This window comes from Anoplophora glabripennis, unplaced genomic scaffold (assembly GCF_000390285.2).
Source record: "Anoplophora glabripennis isolate ALB-LARVAE unplaced genomic scaffold, Agla_2.0 scaffold17, whole genome shotgun sequence".
NCBI classification, from domain to species: domain Eukaryota; kingdom Metazoa; phylum Arthropoda; class Insecta; order Coleoptera; family Cerambycidae; genus Anoplophora; species Anoplophora glabripennis.
In genome coordinates this window covers 1,001,201-1,027,136 of record NW_019416231.1, presented here as the reverse complement: position 1 = coordinate 1,027,136, position 25,936 = coordinate 1,001,201, and the positions used below count along the sequence as shown (strand labels likewise).

At 31.6% G+C, this 25,936-nt stretch overlaps 1 protein-coding gene across 2 annotated transcripts in view; it reads right to left on the bottom strand.

Moving 5' to 3' along the window:
- The window catches only part of LOC108917832 (short neuropeptide F-like), a 37,221-nt gene that overhangs the window by 11,043 nt on the left and 242 nt on the right, over positions 1–25,936 (bottom strand). For both annotated transcript variants that reach the window (XM_018724594.1, XM_018724595.1), the window contains exon 2: positions 1,089–1,214. In XM_018724594.1, the coding sequence (XP_018580110.1) occupies positions 1,089–1,188 (100 nt within the window). In that variant the 5' untranslated portion in view covers positions 1,189–1,214. The remainder of the gene's footprint in view (positions 1–1,088; positions 1,215–25,936) is intronic.

Here is a 25,936-nt window from a genome sequence, read left to right as displayed (position 1 = left end):
GATGATTTGGGTCAAAATGACGGCCCTTGAAAAAAATATGCATTTTAATTTTCGGAATAACACTATCACGATGTAAACTTTGACACAGGGCTCCACAAAGTTTTCGGAAAACAAAAAAACATGAGTCATAAAATTCAAAGCTTCAAAAAAATCGAAAAGGTAGATTTTTTTTGTTGAAACCATATGTCTTTTATACTTCGTTACAATCATTTATTTATAAAACCGAACACATCTTGTCTTGAGGGTGTTTTTTGTGATACCTCATCTCTTCCATTGTTTAAAAAATGCTGAATAATATTAAAATTAACCCTGTTTATATTTATTACAAAATAACACTAAGATTTGCCTTATTTTTTTTTCTAATGTGCCTCCTTTTGGAAGGTGTACGTAGAGATTTACGTGTCGGTTTCCAACTTTAAAACCACCCTGTATATTTTACTCAAAGCCCACGGATCTCAAACTTTCAGGATATAATGTAGAATAATTTTTTTATACATACTTGAAGCCTTGAACTTTTTAAACTTGTCTCTCAGTTAAAAAATCTAGGAGGCTTTGGAAATGCCTAGAGACCAAAAATTGTCTGATTACGACGAGTTTCGGATTCTCGACCCCTTCAACAGAGTCGTTTCTCACGCTCCTGATCGTGCTTAGTCATGTTACTCGTTTAGAAACTAAAATGTTTTACTAGGAACTGGACCACATAGTATAACATATTAGAAACGCTTCGGTTGTCGATACACATTCCACGACTACAAAAAATCACGGGTTCATTCACACACAAGTCATCAGAAATCCGTGTGTATTCCGGTTATGAAACAGGGACCCAATTCTCTAATTTTCAATGGTCCATGTTGTATACGATTGTAGTAGAACCGCGATCTCAAACGTCGCATTCTAAAATTTTTAATAGAGTAGTAGATAGTAGATATTAGTTTCAGCCGTTTGACTTTATGATAATTTTTTTTGTAATTATTAATTTACACCCTCTATAAAAAGTTTCAGTTATTTTTTAACGTTTTACATTAGAAAACTGTACAAATACTTGCCATGCTATATATTAACTTGCAATTTTTGCGAAAAATACTCACTGTCGTAGTCTGAACTGTAGGGAGCAGCCGAAACGACTGCCAATGCGATAAGAATGGAGAAGATTACACAGAAAAATTTAATCGCTGAACTGGGATTCATCTTGGGGGACTAGAATTGAGGTACACCTGAAAAAAAAAGTCGTGTTGTACAACAAGGTTTCAAAATTATCGCACAGAGGATATATAATAGGGCCCCGAGATATGCTAAAATATGAACTCGCGTAATGAGATCTTTTGTTGCGAAATTATAAAGGCATATGGACCTAGCGGACACGCAACATGTCATTATGTTTTTGCATATTCAGTTCTGTTATGTCGAAGTTTTTTGCGGACTCAGTTAAGTTTTAAATATCTGTCAAAGGACACGAAAATAATGATTCTATTTCCGGTAATAATTGTCAACTTGATTTGAATTCTTCCAAAGGTTAAAATTATAAATCAATTCTGACACGTCTTGTATACATTAAGATACGGCGGAGTATCCATTAGAAACGGGCATGTGTATCCAAACAGTTGTTTGAAGAAGTCCCTGAGCGTTTTTTTTTTCAATAGACACTAAAAATATGTCAATTTGTCGGCAGCCAAAGAACCGAATCCATCCTCCTATACAGTTCTATTTTGTGGGGCAAGGAAATCCGCAACAAAAGGAAAACCTTAGGCGCGAGACGCAAAAGGCAGGGGAACGTGTGACATTGTCGATGGGTACGAGCACAATAGCGACGCGAAAACCTTCAAGTAATTTGAAATTAAAAGGAAATATGTGGAATATGTATTTTTCCGATGAGCGCGAACGAATCATTTCGTCGTGTATTGTCACGTACTTTATTTTTTACGGAAAAAGTTATATTTGAAGTACCGTCGGGGTTTCGCGAGGTGTTAGTCTTTTCTTTATGTATAAATATATTTCGATTCGTGAAAGTTTTCAACATTTGAAAATAGAAATTTGCCCATACCCGTATCTTATATGCATTTTTTCCTTGACCTAACATTTCGAATTAAGTTCAAATTAAGCGCAAATATTTATTTTAGATGCAGATGCTAAAGATTTGAATTTTCTATTAGATTTTTCTAAATATTCAGTCAATGACGCTTTCATAACAACTTAAATATTTTTGCCATTTTGAAATGTAGTTTAGAAATATAATTTTTTGAGCAGTTAAAACATTTTTTTATTAAAATTAAACAAATGTCAATTAGCGTCAAAGGAATACCCGTAAAAATAGACAGAAATTACTCTGATGTTCAAAATACTGCAATAGAAAATGTTGAACAAGACAGTATTATTCCTCTTCCAATTAGAAAGCAAGTAAATTTGTTATTCTTAAATTTTCCGCTAAAAATTTCGAGAGAGAAGCATGAAATAGTAATACAAAAATATATAGATTGGAGGAATTATAAAATTATATGCCTTTTTAGATGTTTACTCAATGTTATGTCGACATTAATCTTACTATTGACATATCGACGTATCCGAATCTCGAGCATTTTTGAAAAACAAGTCTGACATATTTTACCAAAAAAAACAAAAACTCTTGACATCAGGAGAAATTAATACATTTTAAAAAGAAGCAACGGATGATAGATACTTATTAACAAAGGTATTTTTCAATAAAATGCACATATTTTATAAAACAAAATGTAAAATTTAATCTATGTGGCAATCGTTATTGCAATTGCCGGCATCAGAGAATTGTGGAAGTTAGCGATTAATAATGTAGAATTGTGGAATGTCCGAAGAATTTTGCTTTCATCCAATTCCCAGAAGTTTTACAATCACCGGTAGCTTTTAGAGTGTTTGTAAAAAATATACAGCGTTTCCAAAAATTCATATTTTATTTTGTTTCCTGTTCAGATTTAAAAAAAATCGCTGAAATAGGTCAATTAGTAAATAGAAATTTCACTGTTTTGCAATATTTTCAATTTTTTTTTAGCCATGTTTGGCAGAATGTGGCACCCATTAAATATTGTACAATGCCAGATTCGGTGTTCAAAGTTATCAATACATTTTGAATAATATTTGGTGTTATGTTTCGAACTTCTTCTCTGATACGATTTTCCAATCCTTCGATAGCGTCTGGTCTGTTCACATACACATACAATATGAATTTCGTTCCAACATTTTGGAATACACTGTATAAATATCTGCTTACTTCCTACCAATGTATCGACAACTCGTTTCTTCTTAAATTAACGGAAAGGCAAACGTATACGACACGTAGTAGGAGTAAACTTTGAATAAAAAACACATTAGCCGATTTTTTTATCAAATACTGCTCTAAATAATAATAATAAAGCTGGCAGCGCTGCATTCAAGGCCAACGTGTTGGGAGCAGAACGCGTCCTCATTTTCTCAGTCAGTTGAGAACTGTTGTTTTAGTGGCGTGTTGAAAAAATGAGCGCGACTATTCTGAATCCCGCCAGATGGACAAGTCCTTTACTGGCTTTGTTCACGAAACATGAGTGGCCAAAGACGTTCTTTCGACTCAAAAAAAAGGCCCGTAAAGGGATCCTCGCTTATTTTTTTTGAGTACATTTACTTCGTGGATATGCTTCGTACGTATCTCATGTCTAAATTTCCCCCCAACTAAATTAGTTATTATGTGAGCCCGTTCCAGCTGTCATTATGGACAACGCGGGACCTCAGCTTCTCCATTGTGGCGAATCGCGTGGTCGGACGCCTCCAAACTAGTCCTAGATGGCTTACGAACACCCCGCTCTGTTGTAATATTCATAGTTGGCGGCGCGCGGACGCTTAATCTAGACGGCGTATCTGGTGCTAACTGTCCCCCAGACCGTACGCTAGGATTTAGAATTTATAACCGGGTGAAAATTTAATAAGTGACTGTCGTAAGCGGGTTTATTAAGCCGCGGTGTCGTTTTCGGGGATAAATTTTAATCAGGGTAATCATTTTTAGGGGTGATACTTTGTGTCGGATGAGCGATTCCAGGGGTTTTTAAGAATCTTGATTGTGGTCGTTAGCGGAACTCGTCTGATGTTTCATTTTTATTTAATGGTGTCGAATTAATGTTGATTTTTCATCAGCGTTTTATTTCGCGCAACGTTATCCGAGCGGATTTTTCATAATTAACAGTTTTTATAGCGATTTACTATTAACAGATCTAAAGTAATCTTCCTAAAAACAAACGAATACACAGAAAAGGGTTTGTATTATAAAATACTTGGGGTGGACCACCTTAAACGTAACACTAGTGCGAATTGGGATTTTGCCAACTTTGGACCTTTGCGTTTGTCTGTATTTGGTCAACTTGCCTGAATTTTTGATATAAGGTAGTTTGAGGTATATGATAACAATAAGTGAGAATAATTTTTTTTTCAACCCCCGGCTAGGGGTGAAAAAAGATGAAATAAAGGGGTTTTCCAAGATAACTCAAATGAGCTAGAAAAAAAAGTTTCCTATAAAAGTTGTAGAGCATAAAATTCTACATAAAAATGGTCTATTGACTTTTTCTTGTACTAGTAAAATTAACAGAGTTATAGTGGCTAGAAATTAAGGGATCATTTCAGAAATAAAAAAATCATAAGCAGAAAAATATTTTTTTCGACATACTTTAAAAAATGTAAACTTTCTTTTCAGAGAAATATATATTTTTTAATTTTTAATAAAAGAATAAAAATTTTAATTTTTTAATAGTTAATTTTCATGATTTAACTATTTTAACTCAAACAATTTTTTCTCTTATATTTTTTTTTTCAATCTACTCTAAAAAATGTAAACTATGTTTTGAGAGAAATAGATATATTTTTTAGTTTTTAATAAAAAAAGTTATAACAATTTCACAAAGCGAACATGATTTTTTATCTTTGGCGTAAAACAAAATTTCGAAAGCAACTTTTCATTATTTTAAATAATCAATCAAATGGTATAGAAAAAAATTGTTTTAGTGTTAAATCATAAAGATTAACTATTAAAAAATTCAAATTGTTATTCTTTTATTAAAAATTAAAACATATATATCTATTTCTCTGAAACGAAAGTTTACATTTTTTAAAGTAGATCGAAAAAAAATATTTTTCTGCGTGTTATGATTTTTTCATTTTCTGAAATCATCCCTTAACTTCTAGCCACCCTAACTCTGTTAATTTTAATAGTACAAGAAAAAGTCAATAGACCATTTTTATGTTCTACAACTTTTATAAGAAACTTTTTTTTCTAGCTCTTACCCTTTCTGAGTAATATTGAAAAACCCTTTTATTTCAACTTTTTTCACCCTTAGCCGGGAGTTGAAACACGGTAGAAATTCAGAATAATTGTATTGAATACACTATTTAATTTGAATAATCTCAAATTATATTTAATTTGATGCTCAGAAAAACAATGCTGTTTAAAACGAACAATTTTTTAATCGACTCGAAATTAATATGTTTCGAGAACTTTTTTCATAAACTGGGGCATCAAATCACGAAACAGGTAATGTATATTGCGTTCGGCAAAAAGGAAATTGTAACTTCCTTTTAAATAATATCCGTTAAAAGAGAGATATTAAACAGTTATTAGATTATGAACGTCGACGACGACATAACTTTTTCACCAAGTTAATTTTACAGATGAGGCAACTTTTCCTCAGAGGTTATTATTTTCGTTATTGTCTACAGCAACACGTTTCTTTATACAGTACACAAAATACGGCGAAAATCAAGTAATATTAAATAAAAATGGTCCACATTAAAGACGAAGCAATTTTTCGTTTCATGTGTATACTTTCTCTAATTACGGAAAAAAATACATATACTAACAGCAACAAAATATTTTAAAAATAAGGTATGTTGTTTAAGTGTTATTTTATACTTTTATTCATGACAAATTATGTCCAAATGTAACGAATTTAAGTCACTTGTACTAATTTCAGTGTTGCAATGGTCGTTTTTAAATAAATGCTTAAAAATAGCATTGGGAGCTTCGTGACTTGCTCTGTAGTTACCTCCGATATTGCAAAATTAATTAAACAAAAAGCGCAATCGATCAGGTGGTTATCAGGGTAATAAAATTGAGTGAACGATGGTTTTTTATTAAGGGTCTTTAATTGCGGACAATTATTTGAAAATTACTTTAATGGATTGTTGTGTCTAGTTTAAAAATCAACCAAAAGTCATAAGCCTCATGAAAACTTGCGAATTTGGTTGCCAAGGCCTTTGTAAGCCTTAACTATAACCGATAAATTCCTTAAAAAGTCGGTTAGAAAGCACCCGTTAATTGAAAAGTAAAAAATAAATATATACTTTATAAATTGTAAGTGAAGTGTATTTTATTTATGTAATTTGACGGACAAACCAATAAAAAGTAGAAAATCATTTTTCCCTTACAATTTCGTCGTGTATGTGACTTTAAGTTAAATCTGTTAGATCCCCTGAATTAATTCAACCAATCGTGAGGTGGTAAGTTGTACCAATTTGACTAAAAAAAATTCAGTAAACCGAGAGATGGCCAAAGTTTAATTGAAATTTCCACAAACTTGAATAAAGGGTTCCGATATATTTAAATCACTACCTACAACCGATATCCCTTTTACAATTGATTTGGAAAGATAAGCAAAAATTTTAATTGAATTTAATGGACGTCACATGATTTTATTTAAATTCACGCACTTCATAACCTTGACAGGGTCGTCCGTGTATTTACTATCCTGCGCTATAATGCTTAAACGAATTGTTTTTGAGATACCGATGTTAAAAAAATTGGAAATGAAAAATTTTGCGAATTTTAATTACAAAATCTAGTAAATAGATCTACTTACTATGCAAAACCGGTGTTAGTTTGCAACAGTTAGGTCGACCGACGAAAGATTCAGCTATTTTTGATGTCTTATTGTTAAATAGAAATTAAGTGGCTATACTCTGTTGGGAAATGAAAGAGAGTAATAAAACCCCGAGATAACAACCGGCCATGGGCGTGCTAATATTTCGTTTCAGGTAATTATCGGGTAACACTAATGCTAACAGGTAATGGGTGTACATTAGTATATTTTACTGGATACATCATGGGGCAGGAGCCAGTGTATTATGACAGATCAATCCAGTCTTAGAGCTGAATATACGAAGACGTGCTAGTGCAGTAGAGTAAAATTCGACTTGTATTTAGTGACTAAAGTACACTCATTTTATTTTAAAAAAGAAATACCAACGCTAAACAAAATTTTAAGTGAACTTTCAGAGGACAACGATTTGCCAAAAATCAGTAGAAGCAAATTATGGGCCGTCTTACGAGAGTTGAATTTTTGCTGGGAAAAGCAGAACAGGAAGTCAGTTCTTATCGATAAAGATGAAATTATTTGTTGGCGAAGATCCTACTTAAGATCAATTAGAAAATTCCGTGACGAAGGGAGGAATATTTATTATCTAGACGAAACTTGGAGGAAAGCCGATACAATTCAATGGTTATCCGGAAAAACATTTCTTTTGAAACAAATATGGTGAAAAAGGAACTTTTGACAGTTGTCAATGTTAATAAAGATCAGAAAAAATATGTTATCGATGAAATGGCAACAAATCGCCAAATAACGGTACTACGGTTACCACCTTATCACTGTGAACTTAACCCAATCGAATTAGTCTGGGCGCAGGTAAAAGGAGATATTATACGACGTTTAAATTAAGTGACGTGAAAATTTTGTTAAAAAAATCCTTGGAACGAGTAACTGCAGATAACTGGCAAAGATATATACATCATGTACAAAAAGAAGAGGAGAAAATGTGGGAACTCGATAATTTAATTGACGTTACTGTGGAACCTATCGTTATCAATCTAGGAGACGAAGATAATTCATCAGAATATTCAGAGGATGAATTTTAATATACCTACTTTTTCATTTTCTTTATTGTACATTTATACAACACTACATTTACTCACCATAATTTGAATTTTCAAAATACATATATTTTTGTGTGGAATAAAAGTCTATTCATTAAATTTAAATAAATATTTTGATAAATAATATTGAATAATTTTATTTGAATTACTAAAAACCCTCTTAACCCGGTTATAATGCTTAAAGTAGCCTCATGTTTTGAAATGCTGTTTTTATATTGTTTACTTATAAGAGAAATGGACCGAGAAATTGAAGCGGCATAGACAAAGACGGATTGTCGGGGATAAAATTTTAGCTACCTGCTACAATTTAGTACAGTCCGATCGCACAAAGTTTTGTTAAAAGTACACCTCACCTATACGGAAAATACATAATATAAAAATATTGAATATAAGCACCAGTACTACATTTATTTACGATTTGCATACATAATGAGCTTTTATTACTCTCTTTCATTTCTAAAACAGACTATATAGGTGAGATGTAAATAATAATAACAATGCTACATATATGAATGGCCACTGGTATTTAGGCCTTCAAATGTCCAAACTGGCAAAGAGTGTCTTGCTTTTAACAGGTACTATGAAAGCAAACAACTACTCTGCGAATTTATGATCCGACCAGCGTTAAAATTATTTGTCATTATTTAAAAAATAATACTCTTTAATAAAATAATTAAATGTTTTAACTTTTAAGTAATACTAACTGGTTTATTGTGCAATCGACCGTATTTTTCAAGTAAATGCGCACCATAAAAAAAATAACGCCTGCATTTAAATCTATTTACATTTTCACATACGTTGGGGCTTTGTCAACTCCTCTCTTTCGTTTTACATGGGACCGATGAATTTTTATGGCAATTACAAACACCAAAAATGCGAGACGTCCCTTCGCGTCGATTTTTTTTCCCAAAGCGCCCGTATTTAAATTGTAAATACTTCAACGCGTATGTCAAACGCCGTCGCATCCCAAATTTCCGGTCAAAAACTTTGATGTTACCCGATCGGAAACGACGTATTACCGTCGCTAATTGCGGTTCGCGAAATTTCCATACTAATCGTGATTCTCACGGCTCACTTTGCGTTATAGCCCTCTCGTTTGACTTGGCTGATCAATAGGGTTTAGATGTGGCGGCGGCGTTTAGCTTGGGTCAAAGCGACGGATTGGGGTGTGGGAATGGCTTAACGGCAAGGAATTGTGGTATAATTTGGTTTATACGTCACATAGAAGCTGTATTGATCATAATTTTTCTTCCAAGTGAGCCAAAAGAATATTTTCAGTGAATTTTTTCTTTCTATTCGGGGACAAAGGTAAAAATTTGAGGTTTTTTGGATTTTTTTCGAAAACGGTAAGTTTTATCAAAAAAGTAGCCTTGACAAAAATTATAGATCTTAAAATTATCTACAAAAATGGTCCTTATACTTTTTTTTTAAGAATCACCATTCCTGAGATATCGCGATTCTAATAGTTGTAGGAGTAACGTTCTACATGATATGCACACATTTCGACACCACCTGTGAGGTAGTGTACTTTGACACGTTTTTTTTAACGTGGTTTCCCCGGTAGGCCTACTTCACGAACTGTTATGGCCGAATTTTCAGGGACAATACTCTTTTAACTGTATGATGATTATTGATATTGATATTGGTTATTGACTTTAACTGTAGTTCTGATTTCTTTTCATATTTCAATCTGATTCATATTCTTCAAACTCGACTACAAGAGTCATGTCTTCTTCGATTTCTTCTCCTTCTTCTTCCTCTTCTTCTTGCTGGATGTTCGTAACTTGTTCAAATGAGGATGAATCAGCTGTCTCTTTATCGAAATCACATGAATCTTCGTCTGTTGTATTCAGTTGGACATTTGAGCAAGACTGGCTTTGGCAATTAGTACACGCTGGAGAACACATTAACCCTACTCTTCTACAGCCACATTTAGCACTACAACCTTTTTTGCAATTGAAAAAAATAGTGTTTAGCAGTTTTTCCAGAGCAGGTGGAAGTAAAATTTGAATCGGTTGCAAAGTATTATCTGTTAATTTCCTACCCCAGTCTTCTGGGTTCAGTTGATTACCTAGCCATATCTGAACTTGATAGTATACTCGATACAAGTGTTGATTAGCAGAAGCCGATGTTGGAGGAAGACAAGATAGTTATACTTGCTTCTTGTTTCGTGTATTTTTTACAGAAGTTAAATATCTATATTTATCTATACAATCAATTTTTTTTGGAGCTTCTTAACAGCAAGGAGAAAGCGAATTCCTTTTGTGATTATTGTTTGAGGTGATGAATCAATTTCTGCAATCAATCAAATATTTTTTTCCAAATAATTTTAATACTGATGTTTTACCCCTTCTGAACATTGCTGATGTAGTATCGCAGCCGGTTATCGCATGTAAAAATAAGATATGGTTTTGGCATTTTGGATAAGCAGATAAACTTTTTGAAGAATATATTTCTGTTCACTGTTGAGCTTTTCCAGGTTTTAAAAAATATATAATTTTATCAATTGGAGTCCTTGCAGTGAGTAGTATTAATAAGTCAACATCTTCACCAACTACAATAGTTGTATTTGTTGCATTAAATTGTTCTATTGCTGTTTCAATTATAAGGACATCTGCGTCATTTTGACTAAGGAACTGAGTTTCTTTTGAGTGTATATTCTCAGAATAGTATAGTTTATACATACAACAGACACAAATAGGCATTTTTACTTGCATTAAGTGCCTGACTATGTATATACGTGGCATATATGTGCATATCGTGTAGAAAGTGACTCCTTCAACTTTTAGAATAGCTATATCTCAGGAATGGTGGTTCTTAGAAAAAAGTATAAAGACCATTTTTGTAGATAATTTTCAGATCTATAATTTTTGTCACAACTACTTTTTTGATAAAACTTACCGTTTTCGAAAAAAATCCAAAGAACCTCAAATGTTGACTTTTGACCCCGAATAACTTTTTTAGCACACATGGGATCGGTGGGGACTTTTGACACTTTATTTCTAATGGTGTACCCAAGGTCTCCACCAAAATTTAGCTCTGTCGGAATTTTCGTTATTTGACCACTATTTTTATGACTAATTTGATCGGACTAACTATTACGTAAGCTAATTTTATTGTTGTAATTCTACGAATTCCTTTTTACAATATACATCGATCGTTTCGTTTGTATATTTTATATTATAAAGCTGAAATATTAGTCGATGCAATTTGTATTATCTTTTTTTTTAATGTGCTGGAATTATGAGTTTCATTAATTTATATAATTTAATGAATAGTCCAATTAACTAAGCCTTTAAATCGAAATTTTGCCAACTTGGCTGAATTTTTGATATGAGTTAGTTTAAGGTATATTATAACAATAAGTGAGAGTAATTTTTTGTTCAACCCCCGGCCAAGGGTGGAAAAAGATAAAACAAAGGGCTTTTTCAAGATAACTCAAAAAGGGTAAGAGCTAGAAAAAAAAGTTTTTCATGAAAGTTGTAAAGCAGACAATTCTATATAAAAATGGCCTCTTAACTTTTTCTTGTACTATTACAATTAACAGAGTTATGGAGGCTAGAAGTTAAGGGAAGATTTCTGAAATTTAAAAAAAATCATAACAAACAGAAAAATGATTGAATTTTGTAATTTTTTTTTCAATCTGCTCTAAAATATGTAACTTTTCTTTACAGAGAAATAGATATATTTTTTAATTTTTATTAAGAAAGTTATAACAGAAAATCAAATTTTTAATCGTTAATTTTAATGATTTAACAAAATTAAATTTCTGAAATCTTCCCTTAACTTCTAGCCTCCCTAACAATGTTAATTTTAATAGTACAAGAAAAAGCTAAGAGACCATTTTTATGTAGAATTGTCTGCTTTACAACTTTCATGAAAAACTTTTTTTTCTAGCTCTTACCCTTTTTGAGTTATCTTGAAAAAGCCCTTTGTTTTATCTTTTTCCACCCTTGGCCGGGGGTTGAACAAAAAATTACTCTCACTTATTGTTATAATATACCTTAAACTAACTCATATCAAAAATTCAGCCAAGTTGACAAAATTTCGATTTAAAGGCTTAGTTAATTGGACTATGAACATACTTTACGTTTCATGGAAAATTGTACACATTTTAGCGGTGTAATATCCGTGTTCACGAACAAATGTTTTATGCATGACAAATGTGTAACTTTATAATTTTCCGCCAAGTCAGATCTAAATTTCACTGCATATTTCATAATAGTTTTAATTTTTAACCATCCATGGAAAATTATATTACTTCCAATAGCACGTATATTCTGTAGACACGTATGTAACTCGTTGTTTTTATTGAGAATAATCACAGGATATTTTTTTAGAAGAATTACAATTTGTATGTACGAAAGAGCAAATTTATCTATCAGATCTATCAAAAAAAGTATGTTTTTGGTATCATTTGGTAGCTTTGGTTTGATATCTGATACGTAAATGCATTCTAATTTATATTTTTAAGAAACTATTACAAAAATTATGTGCCTCAAACACACGCTAGACTTTCAGTTCAGGACACTATACGTGTACGTCAGTCAACTTTCCGTTTTGTTTACCCATAAATTATCGATTTATATTCCAGAAATTGTGGGTGGTACACCTGATACAATACTTTATTTTGATCGTTTAGAAAGATGTCAATTCCATTATTCATCGGACTGGCAAGGCGGACACAAAATCGTTATCAATCTAGGAAATTGCCTATACAAAATTAGCAAACTTGCGCGATTAATCGGAATGGGATCCTCAGATGACGGACTGAACGCTCCTGCGAATATTTCTGGAAATAATTAATTATTTTCGTAAAAAAAGTCGGTGCAATATCTAAATTTAACTTTAAGGAACTTCGTTTTGTGTATTATTTCGTATTTTATGGTGCAAATTGTGCAAAATTCAAGTCTTATAAACATAATGAACGATGCAACTTTTTCAACCTCTACAGGACTATATTTTGACACAGGTAAATAATGTATGTAGTGAGACAGTTCACATTCAGTCCTATCACATCCTTCTATCGTCCACCTAAAATTTCGGTAATCGCACATTTTGGAGAACGTAAAAAAATCCATACACGAGTCAATTTAAATATAAATTGAATTTCTTTTGTCAGAACGCCTAAAAAAAGTTAATTAAAATAGCAACAGAAATTGCCTTTTTAGAAACGGCTAACGTTGTTGTTAATAACAGAAATTTAAATGAATTTTGTCCAATTAAAATATAAATTCAAATTTCATAATTGTGGTATCTACGGAACTTCGGGGCAAATATTTTGCTGGAAATATTTTTTTATTACTGGATTACAGGCCCATTCGGAAATATTATAAAATTGGATCAATTCCGATTGAAGACTAAATTTCAACAAAAATGGGAGATAGCCATCTGTTTTTCTAGTTAGAACTTTTTGTACGTGCTTAAAAATGCCAGTTAATCATTGTCTATAGAAATATTTATCGGATTCTTCAAAAGAATAAAAAAATCACCATAAAATTACCCAGAAAAATATGTTTAAATTGCCTCAGAGAAGTCATTTGGTTTGATTGTACCTGTTTATTTAAATGTTTGCAGGAAAAAGTGAATCACCTTTTATTACAGAGAAAATCACTTAAGGAATATCGGTTGGACTAAAAATAAGTGCGTTCCTGAAAGACTGAACGTCTGTAAGATCCTGAAAAGTTTACACAATTCTATTTTAAATTTTGTCGGGGAATATAACATTGAGCGTAGGTGCATCTCTTTAAACGTAAAAAGAGCGCACCTCACTGAAATTCTGATTACCCTATAACCAGTTCTGTATACAGGATGTATAAAATTAGGTGATTTTCTAATCTGTTTAACTAAAAATATAAATTTGGAAGAAAATAGTTGTTGCAGTTACTGTGAATAACTCTTTGTATTAACTTTGACCCTGCAGAAGTTTGATAGTTAAACTTCTGCTTTGGTTGCGAAAAACGCAATAACAGTAAAGCCTGATTCTAAAACACTTGTCAGGCAATGGCACATACAAAGCAAAATCCCTGTTTACCCAATTTGCCGATATTAAATCCATAGATACAGAGTCAATACGGCACTTTACGGGGACTATATACAATGTTGCGCTCGCATATAAATTTATTGACGATAATACTGCGGAGATATTTACAGTTATGGCAATAATTCCCGACAATGATCCTGCTATTCCAGCGGGAACCCCGATAAATGCCAACCGCGGTAACCTGAACTTTTAAAAAACCGCCAGCCTCGGACGTAAAACCTATCGGATTTTTAAATACGACGATTACAAAAAGTCGACATCAAACGGGTGCGTTCTTTTGTGTTTGTTTTAGGTTGTACCTTTAATAAAGCTGTATTCGGGTATTTTTGGTACGCGAATTGCTCGCTTAATATTCTCACTGTGATACAGTGTAAAAAAATCGGTGAGTGAAAGCAATGAAGGTTCGGAGTGAATTCATTGAGTGAAATTATTGAGTATATTTTCACTCAATATTGGGTATTTTGATCATTTTACTCATTTGTGATTATATTTAAACTGAATAGACCGATCAAAATAACTCATTTAGAGGGAAAAAAAAAAGAAAATTGTTACCTGGACTTTCATAAGTGGAAATGGTAAAGGGGCTTATAATAAGAGAAAAAATAAATAAATGCGTGAGCAGGGGCGGCGGAGGGTTGATTTGGGTGGTTGAAAAATTATGAAAAATTGTATCATTGGGATTTCTGGCGAAAGTTGACGTCAAATAAAAAAGTATCTAATACAAAAGTTGTAGATCATGCAAAAATCTACAACTTTTGTAGAGGTTATTTTTTAACATAACCTGAAAATTTCCGAGAAAAATGCAAAAACACGTTTTTTTTCTGATTTTTCTCTCATTTCCGCAAAAATAATTTAATTTTGACGAAACTTGGTGAAAGTATACCTTCCTCGGTCTTAAATAACCTAAAATATTTTTAGATTAAAAAATCAAGAAGTTTCTGAGATATTCATTTTTTTCGGCCTGAAACACTTTTTTCAAAGAAAAATTCTACTTAAAAAAATCATCGTACAGAGTTCTGCCGGTAATCATTTTTTTCGTTTTGACATATACTTTTTAGTGAAATAAAAAAATCTGTAATCACAGTTCAAAAACATGCTCAAAAATGCAAAAAAGTAAAAAATGGCTTGCAGCAATGAATTTTTCAGTAATTGTTGGTAATTTGTTTAAATTTAAAAAAATCAAAAACTGATTACACCATTCAATTGTACGGAAAAAATACAAAAAAAACTGTCATTGTTTGAACCAAAACTATTTTTGTACAGTATTGCTATGAACATAAGTCGAATAGTGAATAAATAAAATAAATAATAGTTTTTTCCGTAGGATTGATTAGTGTACTTATTTTTTTTAAAGTTTGATGAATTCATAGATATACAGTGTGTCCAAGATAAGGATGGGATAGCATTAGGATCTAGGAAACGGTAAGAGATACGGGATGGCTCAGATTAGAAAAAAGTTGTTTTTTTATACCTAACAATATGCTGTTTAGAAAGTTTTAAAATTCCGGGTCATTCCGGAGATACCCGGAAAAACCCGAAATTTTGCAAAATTGTTTAATTTTTTCCGACTTATTTGAAGAGGAATTTTAAAATAAATTACATATTTACAATGCCACTTTGTTCACTCTATACAATGGCGTCAACATTTTTGCAATCTGACGTTTCGTTTTCGAGGGGCCACCATCGGGTTAATTTTTTTAAATACGTCGCTGATATTTTTATGACAAAATCTAAAGTCATTTTTAATTCTGAATTAGAGGATATTACTATTGTAATCGCTTAAAAAGTTTTTAGCTTGTTTTAGCTACAATTTAAACTTTTTCCTGAGTACGGCTCTGAACGCTTTCAAAATATCTATTGGATGAAGTCATAACAGTATAAAAGTCAATACCGCACAAAATATCCAAAAATGTTTTACTACTGTTAGCAATACTAATTATAAATAATAAAATATTTCATAAATTCGTATTATTTTTTTATTAGGTACAACTTTTTAAATTATGGATTAAAAAAAATTGTTGGACATTTTGTGCTGCATCGACTTTTATTCTCTCCTCTCTCTCTCTCTCTCCTCCAATAGATACAGGTATTTTGAAAGCGTTCAGAGCCGTACTCAGGAAACATTTTTAATGATAGCTGTAAACCTTTTTAAGCGATTACAATAATAATATCATCTAATACAGAATTAAAAATGACTAGATTTTGTCATAAAAATAGCAGCGAAATTCGTTTTCAAATAAAGCCAGAAAAAAAATAAAACGATTTTGCAAAATTTCGGGTTTTCGGATTTCGCGTCAACAGTAGAGTTTGCAGTTAATACTTTGTATTGCTGAAATCTCAAATCAAAATCATTCAGAGATAATTTATCATTTGTGCATTTGTAATTCGACTTAGATGTTTATAGCAATACTGTACAAAAATAAAGTTTTGGGTCAAACAATGGGACACAGTTTTTTTTTATTTTTTTCCCGTAGAATTGAATGATGTAATCAGTATTTGAATGTTTTTTAATTTAAACAAATTATCAACAATAACTGAAAAATTCATTGTTGCAAGTCATTTTCTATTTTTTTTTGCATTTTTGAGCATGTTTTTGAACTGTTATTAAAGATTTTTTATTTCACCAAAAAGTATATGTCAAAACGATAAAATTGATTACCGGCAGAACTCCGTACGATGATTTTTTTAAGTAGAATTTACCTTTGAAAAAAAAGTGCTTCAGGCCGAAAAAAATGAATATCTCAGAAACTTCTTGATTTTTTTATCTAAAAAAATTTGAGGTTATTTAAGACAGAGAAAGGTATACTTTCACTAAGTTTCGTCAAAATTAAATTATTTTTGCGGAAATGAGAAATAAAAAACAAAAAATCCGAAAAAAAAACCTGTTCTTCGCATTTTTCTCGGAAATTTTGAGGTTATGTTAAAAAGTGACCTCTACAAAAGTTGTAGATTTTCGCATGATCTACAACTTTTGTATTGGATACTTTTTAGTTTGACGTCAACTTTCGCCAGAAATTCCAATGATACAATTTTTCATAACTTTTCAACCCCCCCAAATCAACCCTCCGCCTCCCCTGCTCACGCATTTATTTTTTTAGGTTTATTATAAGCCGTTTTAAATTTGGTTGGACTGAAAACAGAGTACATACTTTTAAATAAACATGACAACTAGTAAAAACAGCCGTTGTTTACAACGCACGATGCTATTTGCACCTCTTTATTGTCCGCAGCTGTACCTATGCACCACGAAACCGCCACACGAAACGAAAATTTCTGTAAGCCACTCCGTTGGCCGCCGCACTCGAGTCCGTCACGGGTAATAACTCCTATGTCTACACATGTGTATAAAGAAATATCGATTTTAATTCACCCTGCGAGGGGTACGGCTAATATCCTGTATTTTAGACGCATTTGATAATTAGCTCGGTTGGATTGGCTTTAGGACACACCTGAGTGCGTTTTATAGGGATACCTGTCGACGGGAATCAGCACACATACATAAAACATAATGCTGGCCGACGGAATGTGATATTTAATGTAATAAAAATAAAAAATAAATCACGTATTTTTTATTTTACAAGGAGCTAAAGTGGTATTTTAGGAACTAAAGTGATGTTTCGAGAGCTAAAGTGATTCTGTAGGAGCTAAAGTGCCATGTTTGTTTGAATATGCTAAGCTATATACAATTTTAAAAGCTTAAAGCGGTATTTTTAGAGCTAAAGTGGCGGTTTAGCAGCTAAAACGAAGTAGTATTTTAGGAACGAAAGTGATGTTTCGAGAGCTAAAGTGATTCTGTAGGAGCTAAAGTGCCATGTTTGTTTGAATAGGCTAAGCTATATACAAGTTTAAAAGCTTAAGGTGGTATTTTTAGAGCTAAAGTGGCGGTTTAGCAGCTAAAACGATTATTTAGGAGCTAAAGTGTCATTTTATTTCATTAAGCTGGGCTGTATTATTTTAAAAGTTACTTTACGATATTTTAAAAGCTAATATTTTTAGGAACTAAAGCGATTCCTTTTGAGCTAAAGTGGCAATTTTGTTTTATTTTAGTTTTTTTATCAAAGTGACATTTCAAGAGCTAAAATGGCCCTTCAGGAGCTAAAATTTAAAATTAAATTGGCCTGCTTGTTTCTATCAACTAAAGGGTTATTTTAAGATCTAAAGTGGCGTAGTCGTGAGGTTAGACTAGCCTATGTTATTCTTAAAATAACTCTTTTAACTGACATGTATATTTTAAGATGTAAAATGATGCTTTAACAGTTGAAGTGGCACTTTATACTAGAAATGAATCGGAGAAAATTATTTTAGCTCTTGAACTACCTAAATAAATATTTATTAAAAACAATTTCAACGTTTTTAAACCTTTCTACCAAAACAATGTCGTGTAAAGCTGCCATTTGTATTCAAACGGTCTACAGATGGCCTTAGACTCGGTTTATCGACTTGCAAAAGTTAAAAATTCACGTTGTACATTTTATACAAGCCTTGTTTGGGTGAATGTTACGAACAAACGAATATTACATTGAAGGTATGGGTGTAGCAAAACATCTTAGTATTTTTGACCCTTATAAATTTTAAGAAGGGAATGAAGGCCTGTGTTTATTGCGGTGGCAACGGTCAAATGTGTAACATTTTAAATTTAGTTTTAACATTTCCTTAGCTCGGTAAATTTCTTAAAAAAAAACTGTCTAATTTACACAAGAGTTTTTAGTTTAAGGTTTATATGTACATTCGATTTGGGACCTTATGCGTTACTTTGATACAAAATGCTTTAAATCAACTCTTAGTGTACAGGTAACAAAAGTTGTAATTATTGTTTTGTAGTAAATAATAATTTAATTACTATTTGCAAAAGCTCCAAATCAATTCTACTCTTAGTGCGCGGTAGTCACAATGAAGTACATTTCACAAAAGTTGCAACTATTATTTCTCTAGAGCTAGAAGGTCGATGGCTAAAGCGTTAAAATCGGGGGTGTTGAATTGGTGGAATTCCCCCTGATGCTTAAGGTTCAATGCAATGTTTTTTTCGACTTTAGAAGGTATTCTGCTACTGCGATTAATAATATGAACCGTTTTTTGTTCGAATTTTGAGTAAATCCAATCAATTATTATTACTTTTTCGATTGTGTAAACTATCAGTAAAAAAACTATAATCATACATCTGCGTATAAATTAGATGTTTTCAATAAAAATTAGACGCTCTGTAACTTTGTGTGAAGCTAGTTTTCAAGAGACGAATACAAATTATTTGAAGCAATGCCTACCTACGTCAACCTCATAATTTGTTCTTAATTTGCTTGATTGTAGTCTGCAGTAATTGTGCATAAAAACAATGTAATGTTATTAAATTTAATGTTGTTGTGTTAGTGATTAAACCAACCGTGTTAGAACCAAACCAAGTTGATATGTTGTTAATTTACGGGGAACGTGGGCAAAACGCTACGAAGGCATCGCATCATTATGCAGAAAGTTTTCTTTTTTTCTTACTCGACAACGGTGAGTCATAAGAAAAACAGTCGAGTTACCTTTTCTCTTTCAAATTAAACAAAAATAATTTTTATATTAAGAAAAATCAGTGGCGCCTCATTGTTTTCTTTAAAAATCGTCATTTGTGTGAATCATTTGTGTGAATCACCCTGTATGTATAAGCTTGTTCTCTTTCGCGTCTGCTTCTTAAGGCGGGGCACATTTGACATACGACTACATTAGCGTTAATAAATCCTATTTTTTTCTATTTAAAGAAAAATAAAAATGCTTATATTTGTGCTATTAAAACAAAAAGTATTCAGCTATACATATATACTATGTGCCTGGTCGTCGCCAGTTACGGACTTACATTACACTTCCTCTCGGGCTAGGCTCTGTGGGGCGTCATCAGAACCCCTAGGCCCGCCCTGATAATGACGGAAGGCATTTATCATTTTCAGATGGACTACTACAAAAACTCTATTTCAAATTATTTTCGTTATCAATTTTTTTAGTAGCCGCCTTGAAATCTGTATGTAATTAAATTTCCAATTATTTAAGATCGGCAGATAATCCTCGCCGCGAGTTTTAGACAAAGGACGAGATAAGCTCCTCGAATCAGGCTTAAAATATCCTGGCCGGAATAAAAAGTACCCTCGAAAATTTGACAAACCCCCCTTTAAATAATGATTAATTAGCCCCTTAAGCATCCGTATTCAGTGCATCGCCCGTCCTTATCTGGATTCTGCGTCATTTATCAGCGACAATGCGAAACAAGTTGCCGGATCACGTACGGAACTTTATATTTCGCTAAACGAACAGTATTGGTTGTGAATAGAGACATTTTATCCCTAGATCCGCATAATAGAAAGGTCTTAAACGTCCTTAGGAGCGCCTGGTTGAAAGGCCGTGATTTATGAAGAAAAGTAAGAATTCAAAGGTTCTGTCTTCCTTGCTGCGTAAACTTGGGCGATGTCGAGCGAGTTACGTGAATTTCAATGGGATTTGTCAACGGGTAGCCGAGGCATGTGTACTTGATTACTGCAAGTTCTTGATGGAATCGTACGTCACGAAAACCTTTTCAACTTTATGCGAATGCAAGGATTATAGTAAACGTGTAAAATAAACGCTGTTAATTTTTTAACGAAATACGAAAATGTCAGTTTTTAATTGTAAATATAATATTCTATTTACGTTCAGAGAGAAATTTTTGAGGGACAGTCTAAAGCCCGTCACATACATTCGACGAGGATGTGATGTCGTTACGGCGCCGGAGTTGGCCAAGTGTGTAGTTGGTCTTAAAATCGAAATCTGACCCCTCGACATCAAAAAAGTCGACTTGTAGACCAAGGCGGATCTGTCGAAATATCCTTCTTCTTGGATGTAAGAGGGGCAAGCTAATTTTTGGTAGAATACCTTCAGTACAACTCACATAATAAAAGTGTAGATCCCTAGATCTAGGCGAGGTACGGAACATTTTCAAAATTGCAGAACTGTTTAAAAAATTTAAAAAAATACCTGTTTTATCTGTTTGATAATTTTTTTAAAATGTTTTAATTGCTCCGAGGACATTCTAATTTTGCAAAAAAAACTTTATGGTATAATAGAACAACACACCAAATTTCATTAAAATCGGTTATATAGTTTTCGTGAAATAATTTTTTGTTTCTTCTAATTTTCAAAATGTTGCACAGCTAACAAAGCATCTACAGGGTCGGAAAGTCCCCATGGTTCATCGGCCGTTATATGAGAGCGATAAAGAAAGTCATAGAAATCAGTGCGATAAATAAGATACGCTTCTTATTTGTGGAAGGGCGAAATGGGCGGTGACTATTAGACGCCTTCATTATAGCCATCTTTCTCTATCGCACGGATTTCTATGACTTACTTTATCGCTCTCACGTAACGGCCGATGAACCATGGGGACTTTCCGACCCTGTAGATACTTGAAATTTTTTTCACATAGAAAAGACCGCTCAACCTTTCAAATGGTTTTTGAAAAATTGAATTTAGTTGATTAGGACGGCCACAGTAATTTAGTAATAATTACAAATATTTAAATAATTTTTGTTTAAACAAATTAAAAAAAATTTTTTATTTGGAAATTAATTTTTTTGTTAAATACAGATAAAATTAAGAACAAATTATAATTTTTGAATAAAACTAAATTGCAAATTGATAAATGTAATCTAATTGTTTAAAAATAAAAAAGAGTGTTAACTTTAAAAATTTTCTGTGACCGCTTTAATCAACCGATTTCAATTTTTCAAAAACCATTTGAAAAGTTGAGCGGTCTTTTCTGTGAAAAAATTTTCCAAGTATATCGATGGTTTATTTGAGGCTTTTTTCAAAAAATTATTTTGCGAAAACTATGGAACCGATTTTAATGAAATTTGGTGTGTTGTTTTATTGTACTATAAAGTTTTTTTACCAAAATTAGAATGCTCTCGGAACAATTAAATTATTTAAAAAAAAATATCCAAAAAACTTTCTTTTGCCTTTTTTTCGTCAATTATTGCTATTTTGCAACAAATTTAAACATTTTTAACTTACAGTGCATTGTACAAAATTCAATTCTAAAACTTTTTTTCCTCTTCAATATTCTTCCAAAATACAAAGGATTCAAGATATAAGTAAAAAATTCAGATAAAATACCCCCTCTCACATCCACCTCAAAAAAGATCCTGTAGTAGCCTGTGTTTTAACGTTAGACTTTTCTTAGCACAGATAGACGTAAAATAATGCATAGATTACACAAATCTTTTTAGTAATATGTTTCTTCATCGTTTTGTCCAAAAAAAACTGAAAAAAGTAAATATTTTTCTTACAAAGTGGCGATTTTTTCAAATTTTAAACAGTAATTGTTAGTAATGAACGAAATTCTAAAGCCTTACAGAGATGTCTCAAAATGTTAAATGCGTTTTTCATGGTAATATTAACGTTTCTGATTTGGAACAAAGTATTTTTTGAAAAATGTTTTCTTTAACAGTAAATTGTTTAATTTTTTTATTAAAATGGTATGATCATTTCTCTAGTCAATAAAAAAATCTATAGGACATTTTTTTGCATTTTAATGATTGTATGTATAATTTAAAACAGTTTGCAATTTTATTTAGACAGCAAACTAAGTTGGCAACACTGTTTCTTGAAATGTCAGTTAGTTGTTAGATTTTTCTTTCAGATAGCGGTCTATAGGACGAAACTGTATTGGAAAATAACTGCCAATATTCATTTTGTTAAATTGCATAATGAATTCAAAACAAAAACTTGAAAATTTAAAAGATACTAAATGTAGTCGAGTCCCATTACTATCTAAGGGACGATGTTGGTCTATTTGTCTCTACCAGAAACTAATAATAATTTATTTGTTTCTTCTGTCTCTATTTATAATAATATATTAAGCATTTTTTTCGTCACTTTTTTATCTTCTATAAAACATCAGCGAAATATTTCTATTACGACGTTTCGTCAAGTGGAACCATCCTCAGTTCGAGTCAAATATAGGACTCTAATATTTTTCTTAGTTTGCAGGACATAATCTTTTTAGTTAGTATCATAGTCAATAATTTTAGAATAAAACTTACTTTTTGTGAAAGATGTAAGAAAAAGCAGTGTTTACAGTGAAAAGATCATTCTATTTCTATTCTGATATTGATCTCGCCGTTTTGTATATAAATTTAATAACAATATCGACCTGTCATTTTTCCAAGAAACAGTAAACTCCCTTTGGGAGTATTTACAGCGTCTATCTATAACAAAGCATATTTATATTAAATGTAACACATAAGATATTTTGTTATACGTGTTTATTTCCATAAAAAAAGTTAGATCAAGCGATATTTTAAATAAACAACTAAGCAAATAACAATTCAAAAAATTCAATTAAACACGTTTTCTATTTGGTTCTTGTCTTTGATGAATATGAATGGCTTTTTAGCAACATAATAGATAAAATTTATATTTAGATAATTGTTAACTGTAAAATGTTTCTTTTAAAATGTATGCCGGTCGGTATCAAACACAGCACTTTATTAATTAAAAAACATTGTAATTCATTTAAATTCAGGAAGCACATCGTAACGCTCGACAACTCTATCGCTAGAACAAAGTTATCATCGCGAACTTATGCTTCGGCATAATAAAATTAATTAATTTCCGACATTTATGAGACTTTTCTTTCCCCGAGTGGGTTAAAAATTGTAATTCGAGTCCGCCCAATGGAAGAAATGGCCATTTTTGTTGTCATTCTAAAAAGTGATACCTCAGTGAAAGGAATTTGCTAGGTAAGCAATGAATATTAATTCGTAAAAACAATTAAAGCGGCGGGAAATGATAATATTTTGAGTTTTGAATGGGGTGTTTAAGTCGACGATAATTAATAATTTTGTTTTAAATAAAAGGCTCTCAATTTTCAGAATCAGGCGCTTTGACTTAAGTTTATTAAGTACTAGTATATAGGGTAAAAAAAGGAAAAAATTTGGAGGGTGATTTTAGTCATAATAATAATGGTACAAACTCAAAAAGGTGTTACATATTTTAATTATTTACACATACAGGGTGTATCTAAATAACACCGAAAAAATGTAATTATAAAATTTTTTGAAAAAACTCTCCCTTGAAAAGTTACGCCCCTCCTAGAATTTCAAGAAAAAATTGTTTTTCTTTTTTATCTTCCATGTATATCAAGCTAAAGAAACCAAACTTGGTGAACATTATCTGTCAAAAAAACTACACTTTTTGAAACTTTTTCAACCCTGAAGTACTTTTGTAAGGGGTTGAAATAATCAACCCCTATGACATTTTTTTTCCTTTAAAAAATTATGTCTAAAAAGCCCCATTCATTTACTAACTTTTTGATCTCTACAAATGTTTTCGAAAAGTTAAAGATTTCTGAAAAAAAATAAATAAATGTATTACAATGCATTTTTAAAAAGATGAGCTGTTTAACACGAAATACTTCAGGGCAGAAAAAATTTCAAAAAGTGTAGTTTTTTTGACAGGTAATGTTCACCAAGTTTGGTTTCTTTAGCTCGATAAAGCATTTTTTTTTAATTTTTGGAGAGGCGTAACTTTTCAGGGGAGTTTTTTCAAAAATTTTTATACCAAAGACCACTATTAATTTTCGTCAGAAAATCGCTCCCTACATTTTTCGGTATTATTTAGATACACCCTGTATATTCAAAGAAATTATTTTGTTAATGTTTTGTCATAGCTTGTTTTGTTTACTACATTTATTGTTGGTCGTAGATTGTACCTAGTTACTAAAACATTTAAGCTCGAAATGAATAGAAAAAAAAAGGTTTCCAGGAAAAACTCATGTCAGATTTTCTTTAACCACATTGTACAAATTTTTGAAATAATCTATTTATCTACAACCTTTTAGAAATTTTTTCGTTATGAGCTACAATTTGCGAAATAATTGCAATTTTCGATATCCCAGCACTAAAACCAAGACATTAGTGTACAAATTAATTAGCAGGCTTTGCATATTGATGACAAATTGTTTCGAATAAGATGCTTTTGCAGTTTCTACTTTAAACCTAGGTTAAAAATTATGAATGAATCTACATACTTTCAACCAACTTGTGTTTGGGTCTAACTGAGGGAAATGTTTTTTAACCCATGTTTTGAACAGAAAAATTACAAAAATACAAAAATGGCTTACTTATCATTTATTTAAAACAATTTGTCATTCAATATACAAAGCCTACTAATTGCACTGTTTGGGATTTTACTGCAGAGATGTCGAAAACTGTAATTATCTCGAAAACGATATCTCCCTATAAAAATTTACAAGATGTTTCATTTGTAGATAAAATACTGTTGTTAATTATACAATGTGATTTAAAAAAACCCTATTTATAATTTCTTATTTATAAAAATGACACCGCTGATTTTTCATTTTATTAGCAATACCACTAAATTATGTCCCTATTCAACTTGCACAACACCTGGAAATTTCAAGTTTTTATTTCAAATCGTTTAGAAATTACGAAAATAAAATCAAACATTACAGAATTTTGCAGAGCTACTAACCAAAATAGTAAGAGATTTTTCATAGTTTTCTATGCTTATTACCATAGTATTTTCTTTTATATTACTATTTTTATTTTATCTTACAAAATTGGTAGATTTAAATTGTTGGGGGTTGCCCCAAATGTTTTTTTTTTTCGGAAAGGGTTAGGTTATCTGCTTTTTTTATTATAAAAATTATAGATTAATTATTGCAAATTGCCGTTGGACCAAGAAAATTTTTTAAAAGGTTGTTTAATGTTCTTTAGGTACCCAATTTTTTAAAAACACTATTGCGACAAATATTATCGTATGAATGAAGGAAATAATTATTTGCCCAAAAATTAACATTACATCTAACTGTTAAAAACACCTCCTTGTCCCTACTCGAGACTTAATTAAAAAAGTGCGTTACAGTGTTAGAGCAGAATAAAAAGCGAAGCAAGAGTATGTGCTAAGTGCATAAAAAAAAACTACCCCCTGCGTATAATAAAACCCATTAC